This window comes from Henckelia pumila, chromosome 3, assembly GCF_033568475.1.
Source record: "Henckelia pumila isolate YLH828 chromosome 3, ASM3356847v2, whole genome shotgun sequence".
Lineage (NCBI taxonomy): Eukaryota > Viridiplantae > Streptophyta > Magnoliopsida > Lamiales > Gesneriaceae > Henckelia > Henckelia pumila.
Genome location: NC_133122.1, coordinates 10,001,481 through 10,022,547, shown reverse-complemented (window position 1 = coordinate 10,022,547; position 21,067 = coordinate 10,001,481). Strand labels below are relative to the sequence as shown.

Here is a 21,067-nt window from a genome sequence, read left to right as displayed (position 1 = left end):
ATGGCTTCAACTATTTCGAAACAATTTCAAAAATAGCTCTTGTTGTAAATCCCTAGGAACGATCAACTGGATTATCTTCTTTCTTTAATCTTCGAATCAGGTCCACAACCGGATTTCCTATTTCTCTTCTAAATTGCACTTAAAAAAAGAAGAAATTTATGAAAGAGTGGGTGCCCAGTGAGCCAACTTGTGGCTATGGGCTTTGATGACTCTTTGTACAAACGATCTTTTGTTTAATATAATTTACACTTTTATTAATGGCAATGACTTTATCTTTCTTCATATTGTTATATTGTGATATACTATTGTTGTTTTGATAAAGACCTTGAATATACTATAGTGTATGTAAGATGTGGTAGAACATGGGGATGTCTATCATGAAATACATCTTATAGTCACTGTATATTCTAAACTGTTCCTAGTCGATTGAGCCGTCCGATAATAAGGATAAGGATCGCTCGAGTTTGAGACTAGCATTTGCGATGCGGAGTACCACGTTTCATTGGTAGGGAACATGGAGATGTTCGAAGCATGCAAATGGATATTCATAGGATGAATAATCGAACTACCCTATCCGGACTTTCCAAGTGGTTATCACTTATCGAGTGGATAAAGTCCGCGGTTTTGGTTGTACACCATTAGTCCTTACTACTTGAAACATCATGGAGACTCTATATGCTAGTACTGTGCTTTGACTCGTTTACCGACTCTATGGGGGTCATCAGGTGTCGGGATTGGGTACAGTTACAACACATATAGGAGTCGATGCATTGTTGTCAAGGATTCACCACATACTTGCGAGTGTGGATATCCTATGCGATCTGAGGAGATATTAGTGTGACGAATCTCTGGCCAGAGTACTTGATGTGATTTAAGAAATGGTTTCTTAGTAGCACATGCGATGTCACTAATTTGATCTTCAAGATGTATTGCATAGTTATCGAATCTTGAGCGACTCTCGATATACCAATGGTTGTTGATTCGATCGGGATATATGGATGAAGGGACCGTACTGTACGCTAACCAAAATCTACTGGTTCTTGTAGGCACTATCAGTGATACCTAGGGAATCATGGGGCGATGCTGCTAGGCGCTTTACCATGATTCGTTGGGCAAGTCGGAAATCGTTGTTCCGAGTCACAAGGAGTTGTGAGCCCACGGCTAGCTGTATCCCTGAACCATTGAGGGTCACACAGTGTAATGGAGTTTTAATCCCCGTTGAGATAGTTAAATTTAAAGAGTTAAATTTAATGAATAAAGAAGTTGGACTTCTTAAATAAGAGTAAGGGAGTAGGATTTCCTAAAATGACATATGGATGGACATTTTTGGAAATCACTGAATTCGGATTCAGGAAAATTTATCTTGACTTTAAAATGTGCAGAAATGGTTTCTGTGCACATTGGTGAAATCGGTTCATCAATCGGAGTCACGATGAATTTTATATTAATTTCTGAACATGCGGGCTTTGCTTGTCGGGCCTCAACTTATGACTAATGGGCCCTAAGGTGTTAGTGGCCTGCATTATAAATAAGTTATTGCAGTACAGAAATTACACACAACAGGTCATAATTTAAGAGACAGTTTTTCGAAAACCCTAGCTCTCTCTAAAATATTTCGGCCGCCCCCCTCCCTTCTCTGCGTGAGAAATTCCGGTCTGTGATTTTGATTTGCAGTCTGGAATAGCGAATCAAATTCGTTTATTCTCTTCGTAGAAAACTTCTGATAGATTTTCTAGTGCAATCTATCAGAGGGATTAAACCTCCATTCGTGGACTTGATTGAAGGACAGAATATTCATCAGTTCCAGGGAGATACAAGAAGCGCAGAGAAATCTGTGTGGTGTCCAATAATCTCGCTTCGAGATTGAAGGTAAAATTTAATAATTGTTATTTAATTTTACACACACTTATAATTTAATCGTTAAACGGTTGATACCCACACTATGGAATTGTTCCATAATAAAAATTTTAAACTTCCGCTGCACCGGTATTAATCGTGATTGATCTGAGAGCCGCGTTTTCCAACAGTGGTATCAAAGCCAGGTTGCTCAGATCAAACGATTAAATTAATCGATTGTACAAAAATTTTTGAGTCTTGGTTTTTTAAAACAAAATAAATATTTTAAATAAAAATTTTATTTTTCCGGGCAAAACCCGGGCAGCGATTGGATCGCTGCCCGATGGGGCAGCGACGGTCGCTGCCCCGGGCGGCGCACGGCGCCGCCCAAAGTGGGCGCACAGCGCCGCCCACGGCGGCGCACGTCGCCGCCCAGGGGCGGCGCTCAGCGCCGCCAGGGCAGTGCTCGGCGCTGCGCAAGGCAGCGCTCGGCGCTGCCCAGGGCGGCGCACGGCGCCGCCCAGGGGCGACGCTCGATTAGATCGCTGCCCGGTGGGGCAGCAATTGTTGCTGCCCCGGGCGGCGCACAGCGCCGCCCAAAGGGGGCGCACGGCGCCGCCCATGGGCGACGCTCGGCACCGCCCAGGGCGGCGCACGGCGCCGCCAGGGCAGCAACTATTGCTGCCCTAAAGGGGCAGCCGGGCTGCCCCGGCCCGCGCCCACGGGTGCGGGCCGGCCCGGGAGTGTCCCGGGCGGCCCGCGGGAAAAATTAAATTTTTATTTAAAATTAATTTTAATGTGTTAAAATTTTATTTTTGGTCCGGTCAAAAATTGTTTTTGATTGGTTCACGAGATTTCGGATAGAATTGTTCGAGTCCGTAAACTTTAAAATTGATTTTTGGATAAATTTGAATTTTTGGAAAATTTTAATATTTTATCCTTAAATTGAATTTTGAAATCAATTATTTTTGGTATAATTGATGATAAGATTTGATCTTATGAATATATTGAGTAAAATATGATTTTATCCATAAAATTGGATTTTGTAGATAAAATATGATTTTATTTGATAAAGAGATAAAATATGATTTTATATGTAAAATGAGATTTTATATATAAAATATGATTTTATCCTGTTTAAATTTGAATTGCCACTGCATGTTATCCAATAAATTAATTTTGAATTAAATGTTATTGGATAAGGATGATCGATTGCCATGACCAATTTTGTAGGTGTATGTTAGGAATTTACATTTGTTTTTATTGTTGTTGGTTTTATTAATGGGCCTGGTTTATGGCCCAGTATGAATGTCATATGTAATAAAAGTGGGCTTGGTTTATGGCCCGTTCCCACCCCTAAAAATGTATCCCCTACTTGTCATTGTTATTTATTGTAAATACATTAGATTTAGTGGGAGATCAAGATTTGAAGATGGTGGGCTCAGCAGACAATAAAGACAGAAGAAATGTAAATTGGAAGCACATGTAATAGGATTGCATTGCATACTGCATATTACCTAGGATTGGACTAAGACTCGTGATTGGCAATCACGGGTCAATTAGAAATGGAATCGATCATCCTATATAATATATGATATTATGATTGTATGCATGTTTTAGACATAATTGCGTGAATCCGGCAAGCATGCAATAATTTGAAATTGATGAGACAAATTTTTATAATTAAAAAAAAAATCCCTCATTTTAAATATGATTTAAAATTGATATCAAGATAAATAAAGGAAATTTAAATTTGTTTAAATGTTCCTACCTTCCATCAACGGTCAATGTATGTGATGCTACCCGCGGATACGGTCCGGCTCATATTATTGGGGGGGCCCGTCCGTCGGAAAGCTGTACATTGGATCGACACATGTTGTAAGTTGGGTGGAACTCCCATGGGATCGGCTCATATTATTGGGGGATCCACATGGCGACCGTCCATCACAACTTAATATTGATGGGTCATCTTGACATGTCACTTTAAACGGCGTCATATTATTGGGCCCTTATTGGACTTGAGGTAAAAAACATGGGGGTTGCTTTGGAAGCAATTGGGCTCTACCTTTTGAGAATTATGGTTGGCTGATATTATTCGGGACCATAAGTTTGTCAATTGGACTCCATGTTCTCACTAAGGAAAAAGTTTCCCGTTTTCACTAGAGGGTAGTGAAATCGTTAAAATAGTGGGAGTGAGATTCATAAAATTAAATTTCGCCTATTTTATGTCTTAGTAAATTGCTTAAACAATCATTGATATATGTCTGTTTTTCTTTTCAGTATTTCATACGATGAATTCGCGTAATCCTTTATTCTCGATCCTCGAACAAAACAAGTTAACTGGCGCAAACTATACGGAATGGTTCCGGAAGTTGAAGATTGTCTTGACTTCGGAGAAGATGCTCTACGTGTTAGAGAAATCACCTTCGAAGGAAGCACCAGCTGACGTAAGTCCGGAGGAATTGGCCAAACTTGATGCATGGTGGGACCATGACATCAAGACCAAATGCTATATGCAAGCCTCGATGTCTGATGAACTCCAGAGGCGATTTGAGGACACCGTGAATGCTGCTGACATTCACGCTCAACTCAAGGAACTTTTTGGGGCTCAATCGAGGGCTGAAAGGTTCGCTACTGTTAAGGAGCTGATGACGTGTCGCATGCGTGAAGGGACTTCGGTCCGTGATCATGGGGTACGAGTGATTTGGCTCATACAAAAGTTAGCGACCCTTGATTTGGTGTTGGAGCATGAACTCAACGTGGATTTACTGCTTCTGTCTCTTCCTTCTTCGTTTGACGGATTTGTGGTAAATTTTAATATGAACAAGATAGAGGCCACCCTTGAAGAGATGGTCAATATGCTTGTGACATATGAATCCACACTTAAGAAGGATAAGCCAGCTTTCTTGGTGGGCTCCTCATCTTCTGCTAAGAAGGGGCCAAGTATGAAAGGCAAGAAACGTTCTGCCCCACCCAAGAAAGTCGAGCCCGAGAAGAAGCACAAGACAAAGGCTTCAAACAATGGAAAATCCAAGGATGTTTGCCATTACTGCAAGAAGCCCGGTCATTGGAAGCGCAACTGCAAGGAATATCTAGAGCAGTTGGGAACTGCAAAGGGTATGTTCTATATTGAAATAAACATTTCACTTAATACTACTTCTTGGGTATTGGATACCGGATGTGGATCTCACATTTGCAATGATTTGCAGGTGATGACAAGAAGTCGCAGGCTTAGAATGGGTGAGACCCAGCTGAGGCTCGGGAATGGTTCCAGAGTTGAAGCTACAGCCATTGGAGATGTTTGTTTAATTTTGCAGAACGGTTTTAAGTTATTTTTAAGAGATGTTTTATTTGTTCCGGATTTAATTAAAAACATTATTTCTGTTTCTATGCTAGATAGAGATGGTTATTCTTGCAATTTTGTGAATGTGATTTGCAATATTTACAAGAATGAATGTTTGATTGGAAATGGACAACTTGAAAACGATCTATACAACTTAAAACTGAAAGACGTTCCAATAAATTATATTGATAAACCGGCAACAACAAACAAAAGGAAAATCGATAGTCAAAACCCGGCGAACCTTTGGCATGCTAGGCTAGGTCATATTTCCTCAAGGAGGATGAACAAGCTAGTGGGAGAGGGCATGTTTGATATGTCTGATATTAACTCTCTACCTACTTGTGAATCCTGTCTAAAAGGGAAAATGACTAAATCTCCTTTTAAGGGGAAGCCTGAGCGTAGTCAAAATCTGTTGGATTTGATCCATACAGATGTTTGTGGACCATTTAGAGTTGGGACTCAATATGGCCACACCTACTTCATTACCTTTACTGACGATTATTCAAGGTATGGGTATTTATATTTAATGAAATATAAGTCTGAAGCATTTGAAAAGTTCAAAGAATTCAAGGCTGAAGTAGAAAATAAGCTAGGTAAAAGTATTAAAGCACTTCGATCGGATCGAGGTGGAGAATACTTAAGTACCGAGTTTTTGGACTATCTAAAAGAGAATGGGATTCTCTCTCAGTGGACTCCTCCTATGACACCACAGCTGAATGGTGTATCGGAGCGTCGTAATCGAACTTTGTTGGACATGGTTCGATCCATGATGAGCTTCACTGAGCTTCCACCTTCGTTTTGGGGCTATGCGCTTGAAACGGCGGTATTGTTGTTGAACAACGTCCACACTAAAGCAGTGGACAAAACACCATACGAGTTATGGAATGGCAAAGCTCCTAAGTATTCGTACTTAAGGATTTGGGGATGTCCTGCTTACGTGAAGCAGACAGTGAGAGATAAGTTGGATAGTCGATCCAGCTTATGTTATTTTGTAGGGTATCCAAAGAATTCAATCGGATATTATTTCTATTATCCTGCTTAAACAAAGGTGTTTGTTTCTAGGAATGCCACCTTCTTGGAGAAGGAGTTCTTATTGGATAAGAAAGGCGAGATGATGGAACTCGAAGAAGTTCGAGAAAAACCCGAAATACAAAATAACGATCCTACGCCTCAGAAACCATTACTGGACACGCCTGAACCTAGAAGATCCGAGAGGACTTCTAGACCTCCTGTTCGATATGGTCTTCTTCTTGAAGGGGATCAAGATGAACCCGACATTGGATGTGATCCAAGAAACTTCAAGGAAGCAATTTCTGATGCGGATTCAAATTTATGGCTTGAAGCTATGCAGTCTGAATTGGATTCAATGCATACAAACCAAGTTTGGTCTTTAGTAGATCCTCCTGATGGAATTGTTCCAATAGGGTGTAAATGGATCTACAAGAGAAAGCTTGGGCCTGATGGTAAGGTATTGACCTACAAGGCGCGATTGGTGGCAAAAGGTTACACTCAAAGACAAGGAGTTGACTATGATGAAACCTTTTCACCAGTTGCAATGTTCAAGTCCATAAGAATCCTTATTGCCATAGCTGCATGGTATGACTATGAGATATGGCAAATGGATGTGAAGACTGCTTTTCTTAATGGAGACATTAAGGAAGAAATCTATATGAGGCAGCCTGAGGGGTTCACATCCATGGGAAGCGAGCATAAGGTATGTAAGCTTCAGAGATCAATTTATGGTCTAAAACAAGCATCAAGAAGTTGGAACCAGAAATTTGATGAAACAATAAAAGATTTTGGTTTCATCAAGAACCCGGAGGAACCATGCGTGTACAAAAAAGTAGTTAAGGATGCTGTGACATTCTTAGTACTTTATGTTGATGACATCCTACTCATTGGGAATGACGTAGGGATGTTGCAGTCAACAAAGATATGGTTATCAGGTAGATTCTCGATGAAGGATTTGGGTGAGGCATCCTACATTCTTGGGATACAGATCTATAGAGATAGATCTAAGAGAATGATAGGACTCACTCAATCAACCTACATCGACACCATATTGAAACGGTTTTCAATGGATGGGTCCAAGAGAGGACATCTACCCATGTGTCATGGAGTTTCTCTATCCAAGTCTATGTGTCCCAAGACTGATGAAGAGATAGAGAATATGACACATGTACCATATGCGTCAGCTATAGGTAGTATCATGTATGGGATGATATCTACCAGACCGGATGTAGCATTTGCTCTGAGTGTCACGAGCAGATATCAAGCTAATCCCGGTCAAATGCATTGGAAAGCCGTGAAGGACATTCTTAAGTACTTACGAAGGACTAAGAATATGTTCATGGTATATGGAGGACGAGAACTGAAATTGGAAGGCTATACCGACTCTAGCTTCCAAAGTGACGTGGATGACTCGAAGTCAACCTCTGGATTTGTGTTCATGCTCAATGGCGGTGCTGTCTCTTGGAAGAGTTCCAAGCAGGACACCACAGCGGATTCCACCACTGAGGCTGAATACATTGCAGCATCAGCTGCTGCTAAAGAGGCCGTTTGGATGAGGAAGTTCGTCCAAGAGTTGGGCGTCATTCCTGAATTTGTTGGTCCAGTCCCGGTGTACTGAGACAACACGGGTGCCGTTGCTCAAGCAAAGGAACCAAGGTCTCATCAAAGATCCAAACACGTACTGAGGAAATACCACATCATCCGGGAGATTGTGGAAAGAGGAGACATCACTGTCGAACGAGTGGCCTCTGCAGACAATATCGCTGATCCGCTTACTAAGCCCTTGCCAGGACCATTGTTTGACAAACATCGCGAAGCAATGGGTCTACGTAGGATGACTAGTTGGCTATAGGGCAAGTGGGAGATTGAAAGAGTGGGTGCCCAGTGAGCCAACTTGTGGCTATGGGCTTTGATGACTCTTTGTACAAACGATCTTTTGTTTAATATAATTTACACTTTTATTAATGGCAATGACTTTATCTTTCTTCATATTGTTATATTGTGATATACTATTGTTGTTTTGATAAAGACCTTGAATATACTATAGTGTATGTAAGATGTGGTAGAACATGGGGATGTCTATCATGAAATACATCTTATAGTCACTGTATATTCTAAACTGTTCCTAGTCGATTGAGCCGTCCGATAATAAGGATAAGGATCGCTCGAGTTTGAGACTAGCATTTGCGATGCGGAGTACCACGTTTCATTGGTAGGGAACATGGAGATGTTCGAAGCATGCAAATGGATATTCATAGGATGAATAATCGAACTACCCTATCCGGACTTTCCAAGTGGTTATCACTTATCGAGTGGATAAAGTCCGCGGTTTTGGTTGTACACCATTAGTCCTTACTACTTGAAACATCATGGAGACTCTATATGCTAGTACTGTGCTTTGACTCGTTTACCGACTCTATGGGGGTCATCAGGTGTCGGGATTGGGTACAGTTACAACACATATAGGAGTCGATCCATTGTTGTCAAGGATTCACCACATACTTGCGAGTGTGGATATCCTATGCGATCTGAGGAGATATTAGTGTGACGAATCTCTGGCCAGAGTACTTGATGTGATTTAAGAAATGGTTTCTTAGTAGCACATGCGATGTCACTAATTTGATCTTCAAGATGTATTGCATAGTTATCGAATCTTGAGCGACTCTCGATATACCAATGGTTGTTGATTCGATCGGGATATATGGATGAAGGGACCGTACTGTACGCTAACCAAAATCTACTGGTTCTTGTAGGCACTATCAGTGATACCTAGGGAATCATGGGGCGATGTTGCTAGGCGCTTTACCATGATTCGTTGGGCAAGTCGGAAATCGTTGTTCCGAGTCACAAGGAGTTGTGAGCCCACGGCTAGCTGTATCCCTGAACCATTGAGGGTCACACAGTGTAATGGAGTTTTAATCCCCGTTGAGATAGTTAAATTTAAAGAGTTAAATTTAATGAATAAAGAAGTTGGACTTCTTAAATAAGAGTAAGGGAGTAGGATTTCCTAAAATGACATATGGATGGACATTTTTGGAAATCACTGAATTCGGATTCAGGAAAATTTATCTTGACTTTAAAATGTGCAGAAATGGTTTCTGTGCACATTGGTGAAATCGGTTCATCAATCGGAGTCACGATGAATTTTATATTAATTTCTGAACATGCGGGCTTTGCTTGTCGGGCCTCAACTTATGACTAATGGGCCCTAAGGTGTTAGTGGCCTACATTATAAATAAGTTATTGCAGTACAGAAATTACACACAACAGGTCATAATTTAAGAGACAGTTTTTCGAAAACCCTAGCTCTCTCTAAAATATTTCGGCCGCCCCCCTCCCTTCTCTGCGTGAGAAATTCCGGTCTGTGATTTTGAATTGCAGTCTGGAATAGCGAATCAAATTCGTTTATTCTCTTCGTAGAAAACTTCTGATAGATTTTCTAGTGCAATCTATCAGAGGGATTAAACCTCCATTCGTGGACCTGATTGAAGGACAGAATATTCATCAGTTCCAGGGAGATACAAGAAGCGCAGAAAAATCTGTGTGGTGTCCAATAATCTCGCTTCGAGATTGAAGGTAAAATTTAATAATTGTTATTTAATTTTACACACACTTATAATTTAATCGTTAAACGGTTGATACCCACACTATGGAATTGTTCCATAATAAAAATTTTAAACTTCCGCTGCACCGGGTATTAATCGTGATTGATCTGAGAGCCGCGTTTTCCAACAATTTAATGAAGAGAAAAACGAAGAAGACGACTGGAGAAGAGAGCTTCGAACAGAAACAATTTGAGCATCAAATTGTGCTGATTCACAACCCCCAATCAATTGAAATATTGATTGGGGTGAGTAAATGAGTTGTCGAAGACTATATAGAATCATAAATTAGTGGTGGCAGACTGGCAGGTGATGACAGAGTTTAAACATTTTGTAACTTTACATGGTTAAAAAATATACTAATTAAAAAAATATCTTAAATTAAGGCCAAAATTGACTCTGGATATTTGCTGAGGACCATTTAAAAAAACTATCTTGATCTTTTTCTTGTCAGCCCATGCCCTAAGTTCGGCTCACCTAGGTTGTATAAAACCCGACTCATAGAGAAATAGGGCGCAATCTTGCTCGTATTCCGTATACCCCTTCGATGTCTTCGTATACCCCTTCGATGCCTTCGTATTCTTTCCCTAGAGCCATGGGTAAGAGATGGCGATGGATGTTTGGTTTTATTCTTCTTGTTCTATGTATTGAATTGAATTTATGCTTGGTAGCCATGGATTTTTGCGTTTGTTTTTGGTTGATTATTGAGTGAGTTTATTTTTGGGTAAAAATCATTTAATTTATGCGAGGGATCAATGAAAACGGGTTCAGTTGAATGGGATACTGATTTTGCAGGGCTTTGTCCAGTGGAGGATTCACGGTTGTCATATCTACGTGACGTACGTTGTTCCTTTTTTCTACTTACAATCCTTTGGATTTTTTATTTTATTGTATGTATTAGTATTCGATATTTAATTGGGGTGAACACTCTACATTATCACACCATGTTTTCATGATCATGGAAAAATTAACGATGTTCAAATTTGTTGGCAGCTCTGTGATACATATTTCGACCCGGGTGACTGTGCCCCAGGTGCAGGGATCACACGATTTTACAGCGATGGGATAGAACATGCCAACTATTTGGCGGAATTAACCCTGAAATTCTACAATGAGAAAGAAGTTAGACAAATTATTTAATATTATTGGCAGCATTGATTATTTAACTCGCTCAATGATTTTATTTGCGTATTTTTGGGTTTGTTACAGCAAAAAAATGTCTATCTTGAGAAGGTTGGAAAGATTAACAGGTTTATCGTGGTTTGTGGCTTGACATTTTGGACACGCACTGCTGAAAGCGATGAAAGCCAGCTTTTTCGAGGTGTTGTTGATTAGCTGGATGGGAAGAAAGTATTGCTCTGTGAGATCAAGGTCCCGTCTTCCCCGATTTGTCTTTGGTCGATTTCGTTATTGTTTTAAACTTATAATTGAGTTCATATTATCCTCGATCTTGATTTATTTAAATGTTGAGCGGTATGTGTTGTGTTGATGGTGATGCCAAATGAAATTTCTTGATTTACATTCTTTAAAACTCCTTTGCTATAGTTGCAACCACTATTTAACAATTCACAAAATGATATTTCACTGAAATATGATGAGTATATTCTGCTGAATGGAAAGAAACCCAGAGATAATTTTCCTGTACAGCCCTAGCACAAGCTAGTACCTGCTACTAAAAAAACAATTAACTGACTCTTGACTCCAATAGCCCTATTCTCTCCATATATTCTCCCCCACCTCTCAGGGGTGTGTGTGTGAGTCTTGTTTCTTCCAGAATAAACAAATACAGTTTTGGGCTTCCCTCCCCCAACGTGACTCTTCTCTTTTGGGCCCACAACATTTATAGGCCCTTATGCTATAGATGCAAATTAAGAACTGAGTTAAAACTAAATGAAACCCCAAGTCTGCTTATTATGGAATTTGGATTTTACTGGTTCTGTTTAGCTTTCGGAGTAGGGATAATTACTTCTCTTTTGCTAGCCATGTGAAATTGTGAATTTATCTTCAATTAATGTCCCAGTCAATCTATAAAACATGAGATGGAGAGAGGTAACAAAGAAGACGAAGCATAGATATGTGCCATGTTGATCAGCAAGTTTGAAATAAATATCAAAGCCATTATTTTAGAGTAGATTTGAACAAGCAAAAGAGGAACATGATTGCATCATCAAAGGCTTAACTTTTAATCACTGTTTATTTTTTCTTTGGCATGCCATGTTCGGGAGTTAATTTTTTGTTATTTTCTTTTAGGGTGGCAATGAAATTACAATTCCAGATAATCATTTCTCAGCTGCTCACGGTAAAATGCATCATGAAATCATACCTTATTGTGTTACTCCTTTATTTATTTGTCTTTGGTTGTGTATTTATTACAACTTAAGATTGTCTTAGTTGGGAGGTCATTTTCTCTAATCATTCTGAAAATTGTCGTCTCAGCTGCTCACGGTAAAATGCATCATGAAATCATACCTTATTGTGTTCCTCCTTTATTTATTTGTCTTTGGTTGTGTATTTATTACAACTTAAGATTGTCTTAGTTGGGATGTCATTTGCTTTAATCATTGTTATGTCATGTGCTGTTTTTCATTAGTTTAGACTTTGGTATTTATTTATTCTACATTTTAGTTTGTCTTGGTTGGAAAGTCATCTTATCTATTCGTTAGTTAATCATGCCATTAAGTGGATCCGTTGATATTATAAGTCTGTAATTTGTTTGCAAATGTCAGTAAGGAAGACCATGATCATGCTACCTCTTTTACTTTGATGATGCTCCTTACTAGTAGGATCTTGGATGTTCAATGAATGTTTCACTTTTCTTCCTTATGGTTTTTGGTATTTAGAATTTTATGGTTATCCTATTAACATCTTTTTTTTTTTTTGAATGAAGCATGCTTACAGTTTCTGGGATTGTTTTTAAGCTTATGTATTATTCTCTTATTGTGTTTCTTTGAGGAAGTGGTCCATGTAGCTGCTGTGCCCGCCCCCTAGGGTACTGGCTAGAGGGGGGACAGCTTACCCAAAACGCATCCCTTCTCCTGGGTCTGGGCAAGTGAGTTTAGCTACTGCCCCGCCCACTTCTGAGCCTCGATGACTGGGAGGGGTTCAAGGATTTATGATTTTGGCGCAAAGAACTCTGTCAGTGGTTCGATTAGCCTTGTTTGTCTAGATCTGAGCGACATGGATGCATATGGTACGTAATCATGAAATTTACAATCTATGTATATACAGTGTGTTGTTTATGGTGATGTCTTTTCATAGTTACAACATTTTCTTCTTTTCATTGAAAGGTGGAATTAATGGAAACTGTCCAAATTATTCCCAATAACTAGCAAAAAATAGCCCACTCGAAATGCTTTTCAAAATTAATTTAACATGCACTACCACCCATAATAAGGTTTAAGTGGCCCAAAACCTATCTTTCTTTGTGGCTGAGGCAATGGTTTGAACCCAACGCGAAAACTTCTCGCCTTAGATACTGCCATATCTTTTCTACAGCTACCAGTACCTTTCTTCAGTACGATCTATGAATCCACGACCCCAAGAACAAGTTTCACCATTAACACTTGTTTAGTTGAGTTGGAAAGCTAGATAAAATTTTTGGTAGCTTATTCATTCTCTATTTATTTTTCTAAACAAATAAATTTTGAATCAATATTGTGAAATAATGTGAAAATTGAGATGAAATATAATGTTTTTAAGAAACCAAAAAATAAAATGAACCCATTTGTTTATATTTTTTGAGAGTTAAGAAGGATTTTCTTAATGAGCTTTAAAAACATACCATAATCAATTTAGGCTAGGGATGACATTACGTCATGGCCACTAGGTCCCAAAGACCCGAAAGTGTCTCCTTAAAGCATTAAACGATTCATACCTAACCTTATCCTTTAAAGTTCAAACCCATACTCGACCTAATCTATTTATGAGTAGAGGTGTCAAAGTGGACTAGATTCATCGCTTTAGCTCGCCCTGCCATATAAAATAGGTGAGTTGGGTTGATAATTTCCTAATCCCCCAAACTGGCGAACGGGCCGTCCCGGCCCAACCCACTATATTACACAAAAGTCTTTTGGGTTGACCCGCCTCAATATCTAACATAGGTGGATTGGTGTTATCCCAACCGGGCCCGTCCCGTGCCGTTTAATGGTGGGTTGTCACGGGTTGTGGGTCAGACCGTCTCGTTAACCTGCTATAACCCCTCTATTCAGGAGCTTTAACATAATGGGTGCAAAATATCCCGCTTATCTACAACCCACCACGTTAAGGCCCCATTTGGTTTTAAAAGTTAGACCAGAAAATCACTTTTTTTAAAGAAAAAGTGATTTTTCAGCTAATAAGGTGTTTGCTATGTTGCATGGATACGGGTACGAGTATCGTATCGGATACGATATGAATACGGCGATACGGCAAATTTTGAAAATATAGATACGATACGGCTATGATACGTTGAATATTAAATAATATAAAATATTAAATATATATAAATTTAATATTAGAAATTAAATATCCTAGATTAGAAAACCATATTTCATCAATCATAATATCCATCACAAACACAAGACATAACAAAATATAATAAAACACCAAATCCATATTAAACAAGTAAACAAATCAAACATCCATATCGGTCTCATCACCAACACCGCCTTCGTCAGTAAATAAGACCGACTCCAATTCAGGTTCATCAAGAGACAAATTGGCAATTTCAAGGATAGCAGCACCCTCCATGTCCATCGAATCAAATCCATCTGCTCCAACATCCCACATCTTACTCTCTCCTTCACTATAATGTGGACTTCTCCTAGATAAAAGACGAAGATTATAGTGAACATACACCAAATCTTCCGCTCTTTGTGGTGTTATCTTGTTCCTCTTTAGTGAGTGTATAAAACTGTAGGTGTTCCAATTTCTCTCACAACAAGAGGAAGAAGATGGTTGTCCAAGTAGCTTCAAAGCTAAACTTTGAAGAGTTGGTGCAGAAGCACCATGGACAACCCACCACTTAGTTGGAGACATCAAACCTCGATCACGCATTGCATCATTATCAACAAAATCATCAATGGCAGCTGAAAAAGAAGCAAACTCCTCATTGACACTTCTTCGTTCGGATGAATTGGAGTAATATCTTTCAATGCACTTTTTTCTTTCCCTTGAAACTTTGATGTCCCTATGAGGAGGAAGACGATTGGTAGATTCTTGAAGCCACTCATGGCTATAATACCTATACAAAAAGATTTATAGTTTAACATCATTCATGAACTAATATTTCAAATTTGCATAAAACTTAGATAGTTGAAATTTTTTAGAATTTTTCCTTGGATTCAAAGAATGCGCCAAACAATGTAGAGGCGTGTTGCTTTTATTCCATCGCTCCACCAGAATATTATGAACAACATCATAAAATTTTGAATCTCCACTATGAGGCCCCTTTGAGATAGCAACTCTCATTTTCTATATCATTTCATCCCACCACTCATAGACTAAATGAAGACAAGGTTGATCAGTGTCTGCTTTCCTTAGCATCTCATAAATCGGACTTGTGAAAGCAAGTATATAATCAATATTTTCCCAAAATTGATCATCCAATATCTTGTACTTCACTGCTCTAGCCTTCACTACGTCATCCTCCTTGTAGAGATCCCATCTTTCACTAATCACCATGTTTTCAAGACATCTTTTGATTTGTCTGAACCTCTTAAGCATAATGATCGTGGAAGCAAATCGAGTATCCACAAGTGATAGCATCTTCAAGTTTGAGCTATCGTTGAACATCGATAATCTCATATTGTGATTCATGATAAAATTCTTGATCATTGAATCATCATTTGCTACTTCAGCTATCCACTTGCACTCATCAAAGGCTTCTCTGTTTTGTAGAGAGTCAGTCGGTGCACAAATATTTTTCAAAGCAAGATTCAATGTGTGTACAACACAAGGAGTCCAAAATATGTGTGGGTACTTTGCCTCAACGAGTAACCCAGCAGCTTTGCAAACAGAAGCATTATCAATGACAACTTGTACAACATTCTGATGTCCCACTTCATTTATGGCATTAATGAGTAACTTAGAGATGAAAAGTTTATCCTTGTACTCACCTTCACAGTTAACCGCCTTCAAAAACATAGGACCACTCTCACACACTGCCATGATATTAATTAGCGGTCTTCTTTGCACATCCGACCACCCATCACTACATATACTAACTCCTTTTTGTTTCCAAGCAGCTTTTGTTGGCTCCAACAATTTTTCAATATGAGCTTTTTCTTTTTGAAGAAGTGAAGTTCTCAATAAATTGTATCCAGGTGGAAGATAACCTGGAATCGTTCGTTGAGTAGCCAAACTGAATGCACGAACGTAATGAGGATTTCTAGCAATGTTGAAAGATAATCCCCCGGTGTAAAACAACCTAGCAATTTCAGAGTGAAGCTCATCTCTAGCATTCAAGTTAAAAGCTTTTTCAAGAGGGCCAATTGGTAGTTTCCTCTTCTTTGTTGGATCATCGCTTTGCAAAGGACCACTGAATGAAGATTTTGAAGCCATGTTTGATGATACAGACGATGAAGGCAATGGAACTTCTTTCGGTTTAGAATTCTTCTTTCTCAATTCTGCATCATCCACAAGCTGTTGCATACGCTTCATTTGGTCCATTGTAACAGCCGTACAACCAGCAATTCCAACGCCTTTTTGTTTTAAAAGGTGTGCTTTCACCCTTGTATATGATCCTTTGCACAATTTAGTACATATGTTGCATGACCAAGTGACATTTCCACCTCCAGTTTCCTTTTCCACCTTGGTTACAAATCTCCACAAAGGAGAATAATCATCAACATCCTCCTGTCCACTCTCATTTTCAAAGCTTTCCATGACAAATAGGCTGAAAATAATACAAACATATCGATCAATAGACTTTCCAACAAAGAAACAACCTACTGCTTAGTGCATAATGTACAACCTACTGCCTACTGCCTAATGTACAATATCAATCAAGACTTTTCTGCTAGAAACAACAATTGAGAAGATCAAGATACATCCCAAAAAGCAAAAAATAATCTGGGCATTTCAGAATCAAAAAGAAAAAAAAATGTATCACAAAGGGAGGAAAAGAAAACGTACCAGAAAGGGAGAGTGGAGTGCAGCAGCAGGGGACGGCGAGCAGAGGGGAGCGGCGGCGAGTGGTGGCGACGGCGAGCGATGGGCTGCAGGAGAAAAATTAATCTAGGTAGTGGCCACTGATTTCAGAAGAAAAAAGAAAAAAAAACGTTCAGAAAGGGAGAAAAAAAAAAGCATACCAGAAAGAGAGAAGCAGGGAGCGGCGGCGAGTCGGGGAGCGGCGGCGAGTGGTGGCGGGACAGCGTCTGGCGATCGGTGTTGGGAATTGGGATGAGTCGGATGCTTGACGAATGACGATGGATGGGCGATGGATGGGCAGAAAAATAATCGCAGGAGTTAGACTACTTAGGGCTTTTTAGGCCCAATTAATTTTAGTATATTTATTAAATAGCCCTCAGAAGTCTATTGGTTTTCAATTTAACCCTAGAAATTTTAATTTTTTTGCAATTTGAGCCCAAACGTATCCCAGCCGTGTTCATGCCGTATCCGTGCCGTGTCCGTGCCGTATCCTCGCCGTATCGGACTGGTCAAACTTCAAAAAAGTCAATGACATATTTTTTACCGTATCCGATACGCGTATTTGCGTATCGTATCCGTATCTGTATCGTATCCGTATCCGATACTTCAAAAAAAAAAAACAGGAGTATCTGTGCTACATAGTATATACCCTTTTGAGATGGCTATTTCATGCTTATGTTTAAAATCTATTTTTAAGGTATTCTATATCTTAACAATAATGTTTGCTACTATAAATATATTAACCTGAATTACGAGTGTTGCGCCTTACTATTCTGGGTTGATTACCGGTTGACTGTATTTTTAGGTAAAAATCATTGAATTTTCCGTGCATATGAGATTTAGTTATCAAAGAAAATGGGTTCAGTTGAATGAGATACTATTTTTGCAGGGAATTGTCCAATAGCTCATTCAATGTCGTGGGCACTGCGTGATGTATGTTGTTCCTTGCTTCTACTACATGTGATTTGTTCCTTTGAGTTTTATAGTTTTTACTGTATTATTTTATTCGATATTCATTCAGGTTAACACTCTACATTATATTTTGACAGTTGTGTGATACACATTTCGACCGGTGTGATTGTGACCTCGGTGCAGGGATCACACATATTGATGTCGATGGGCAAGAAAAACTCAACTGCTTGGCGTCATTAGCCTTGAAATTCTACAATGACACAGAAGTTAGACAAATGATTTAATATTATTGGCAGCCTTGATCATTTAACAAGCATAATTATTTTGTTAATGTATTTGTGGGTTTGTTGCAGAAAGAGAGTTTCTGTTTCAAGGAGGTTGTCGAGCTTAACATATTTATTGCGTACTATTGCTTGACATTTTGGGCTTGGACTGCTGAAGGTGATGCATGCCATCTTTTTCGAGGTGTAGTTCATGTGATGGGTGCAATGACGGTGGTGCTTTGTGAGATCAAGGTACCATCCTTGCCATTTTGTCTTTGATCAATTTTGTTTGTGTTTTAGTTGAGTCACATTATCCTTATTCCTGGTTTATTTGAACTAGTGCAGTAGTGCTCCTACACACGCGTTGCGTGCTTGTACAATTTTTTTTACTTAAATTTGATTTATATTAAAATATGGGTAATATCATAATTTTCAAAAACTTTGAGGGACCCTGTTGCTATTTTTTATTTTAGCCACACCAACCTACAATTTTTTTTGTCTCTATTAATTAATACAGATTTTTAATATAATGGAATAGAAAGATAGAAAGATGTTCAGTGGTATGTGTTGTGTTGATGGTGATGCCAAATCAAATTTTTTTGTTTACAAATTACAATCTTTAAAACTCCTTGGTTATTGTTGTAACCACGATTTTATATTTCACAAAAAGTTTTTTAGTTCAAAGTTGATGAATATATATTCTGCTGAATTGAAAGGAAAGAAACCCATAAGAAAATTTTTCTTTACAACTTGTATGTGTTACTGGAGAAAAAGAAACAACTGATTCCAGTAGCCCTGCCCTATTCTCTCCATGTACTCTACCCACCTCTCACGAGTGTTTGTGAGCCTTTTTTCTTTTAGAATAAACAAATACAGTTGGGTTCCTCCCCCTCTACACGACTCTCTTCTTTTGGGCCCACAACAGGTATAACCATCTATTCTAGCATGCAAATTCAGAACTGAGTTAAAATTAAATGAAATCCAAGTTTGTTTATTATGGAATTTGGATTTTTACTGGTTCCTTTTAGCTTTCAAACTAGGTATTCATTACTTTTTTTATGCTATGCCATGTGAATTTATCTTTGATTCAATTACTGTCCCAGTCAATAACTATGAATACGAGATGGAGAGTGCTAACATAGAAGACAAAGCATAGATATGTGCCATGTTTCTCAGCAAGCTCTAAATGTATGCATCAAATGTAGTGGTTTCCTTGCGGCAGGGTATTTTAAAGTAAATTCTTAAAATACTTGAAGTTGCAGATTAATATCATGTGATGATAGCTTGTGGCCATATTAGGACCATAAGTGGAGTCTTCAACCAAGTTTGAAATAAATATTTAAGCCATTATTTTACGGTAGATTTGAACAAGCAAAAGAGGAATATGATTGCATCATTAAAGGCTTAACATTTTATCACTGTCTATCTTTCTTTGCCATATGATGCTTGTGTTGGAGAACGCGGCGATCAGATCAATCAGAATTGATACCCGGTGCAGCGGAAGTTTAAAAATTTTTATATGGAACGATTCCATAATGGGTATCAAAACTTTTACGATTAAATTGTGTGTGTAAAAATTAATTAACAATTATAAATTTTTACCTCCAATCTCGAAGCGAGATTATGGACACCAACAGATTGCTCTGCTCTTGTTGTATATCCCTGGAACTGATGGACGAACTGTTCTTCAATCAGGTCCACGAACGGATAATTAATCCCTCTGATAGATTGCACTAGAAAATCTATCAGAAGTTTCTACGAAGAGAATTAACGAATTTGATCCGTTAAACCAGACTGTAATTCAAAATTCACAGGCTGGATTTTCCCGAGTAGAGAGGGAGGGGGGCGGCCACTATTGAGAGAAAATAACTAGGTTTTCGAAAATTTGTGACCTGTTGTGTTCAATTTCTGTACTGCAATAACTTATTTATAATGTAGGCCACTAACAGCTTAGGGCCCATTAGTCATAAGTTCAAGCCCGACAAGCAAAGCCCGCATGTTCAGAAATTAATATAAAATTCATCATGACTCCGATTGATAAACTGATTTCACCAATGTGTACAGAAACCATTTCTGCACCTTTTAAAGTCAAGATAAATTTTTCTGAATCCGAATTCAGTGGTTTCCAAAAATTCCCATCCCTATGTCATTTTAGGAAATCTTACTCCTCTACTCTTAAATAAGAAGTCCAACTTCTTTGTTCATTAAATTTAACTCTTTAAATTTAACTATCTCAACGGGGATTAAAAATCCATTACTCTGTGTGACCCTCAATGGTTCAGGGATACAGCTAGCCGTGGGCTCACAACTCCTTGTGACTCGGAACAACAATTTTCGACTTGCCCATCGAATCATGGTAAGAGCGCCTAGCAACATCGCCCCATGATTCCCTAGGTATCACTGATAGTGCCTGCAAGAACCAATAGATTTTGGTTAGCGTACAGTACGGTCCCTTCATCCATATATCCCGATCGAATCAACAACCATTGGTATATCGAGAGTCGTTCGAGATTCGATAACTATGCAATACATCTTGAAGATCAAATAGTGACATCGCATGTGTTATTAAGAAACCATTTCTTAAAACACATCATGTACTCTGGCCAGAGATTCGTCACACTAATATCTCCTCAGATCGCATAAGATATCCACACTCGCAAGTATGTGGTGAATCCTTGACAACAATACATCGACTCCTATATGTGTTGTAACTGTACCCAATCCCGACACCTGATGACCCCAATAGAGTCGGTAAACGAGTCAAAGCACAGTACTAGCATATAGAGTCTCAATGATGTTTCAAGTAGTAAGGACTAATGGTGTACAACAAAAACTGCGGACTTTATCCACTCAATAAGTGATAACCACTTGGAAAGTCCGGATAGGGTAGTTCGATCATTCATCGTATGAATATCCATTTGCATGCTTCGAACATCTCTATGTTCCTTACCAATGAAACGTGGTACTCTGCA

General features: G+C 38.9%; 3 protein-coding genes across 3 annotated transcripts; 2 read left to right on the top strand and 1 right to left on the bottom strand.

Annotated features, from left to right (window-relative positions):
- Positions 1–10,337: 10,337 nt before the first annotated feature.
- LOC140891464 (uncharacterized) lies at positions 10,338–11,139 on the top strand. Its single transcript, XM_073299961.1, has 4 exons — positions 10,338–10,391; positions 10,588–10,631; positions 10,786–10,914; positions 11,002–11,139. Exons 1-4 carry the CDS (start codon positions 10,340–10,342, stop codon positions 11,125–11,127), a joined length of 351 nt encoding a protein of 116 aa, XP_073156062.1. The 5' UTR covers positions 10,338–10,339; the 3' UTR covers positions 11,128–11,139.
- Positions 11,140–11,152: 13 nt separating this feature from the next.
- LOC140891465 (uncharacterized) lies at positions 11,153–19,314 on the top strand. Its single transcript, XM_073299962.1, has 6 exons — positions 11,153–11,163; positions 12,043–12,091; positions 17,810–17,853; positions 17,970–18,098; positions 18,186–18,347; positions 19,199–19,314. The coding sequence occupies exons 3-6, from the start codon at positions 17,833–17,835 to the stop codon at positions 19,235–19,237; spliced, it is 351 nt and encodes a 116-aa protein (XP_073156063.1). The 5' UTR covers positions 11,153–11,163; positions 12,043–12,091; positions 17,810–17,832; the 3' UTR covers positions 19,238–19,314.
- On the bottom strand, positions 14,404–16,656 carry LOC140888077 (uncharacterized). Its single transcript, XM_073295752.1, has 2 exons — positions 15,263–16,656; positions 14,404–15,013 (listed from the first exon to the last, which is right to left on the bottom strand). The coding sequence occupies exons 1-2, from the start codon at positions 16,654–16,656 to the stop codon at positions 14,404–14,406; spliced, it is 2,004 nt and encodes a 667-aa protein (XP_073151853.1).
- Positions 19,315–21,067: the final 1,753 nt, after the last annotated feature.

Coding starts and splice junctions, on each gene's coding strand:
- LOC140891464 (XM_073299961.1), top strand. CDS start 10,340: ATGTCTTCGTATACCCCTTCGATGCCTTCGTATTCTTTCCCTAGAGCC. Junction 10,632..10,785: donor GGTTGTCATATCTACGTGAC/GTACGTTGTTCC, acceptor ATTTGTTGGCAG/CTCTGTGATACATATTTCGA. Junction 10,915..11,001: donor AATTCTACAATGAGAAAGAA/GTTAGACAAATT, acceptor GGTTTGTTACAG/CAAAAAAATGTCTATCTTGA.
- LOC140888077 (XM_073295752.1), bottom strand. CDS start 16,656: ATGGAAAGCTTTGAAAATGAGAGTGGACAGGAGGATGTTGATGATTAT. Junction 15,014..15,262: donor CTTCATTTAGTCTATGAGTG/GTGGGATGAAAT, acceptor CTTTTTGTATAG/GTATTATAGCCATGAGTGGC.
- LOC140891465 (XM_073299962.1), top strand. CDS start 17,833: ATGTCGTGGGCACTGCGTGAT. Junction 18,099..18,185: donor AATTCTACAATGACACAGAA/GTTAGACAAATG, acceptor GGTTTGTTGCAG/AAAGAGAGTTTCTGTTTCAA. Junction 18,348..19,198: donor TGGTGCTTTGTGAGATCAAG/GTACCATCCTTG, acceptor TTACTGTCCCAG/TCAATAACTATGAATACGAG.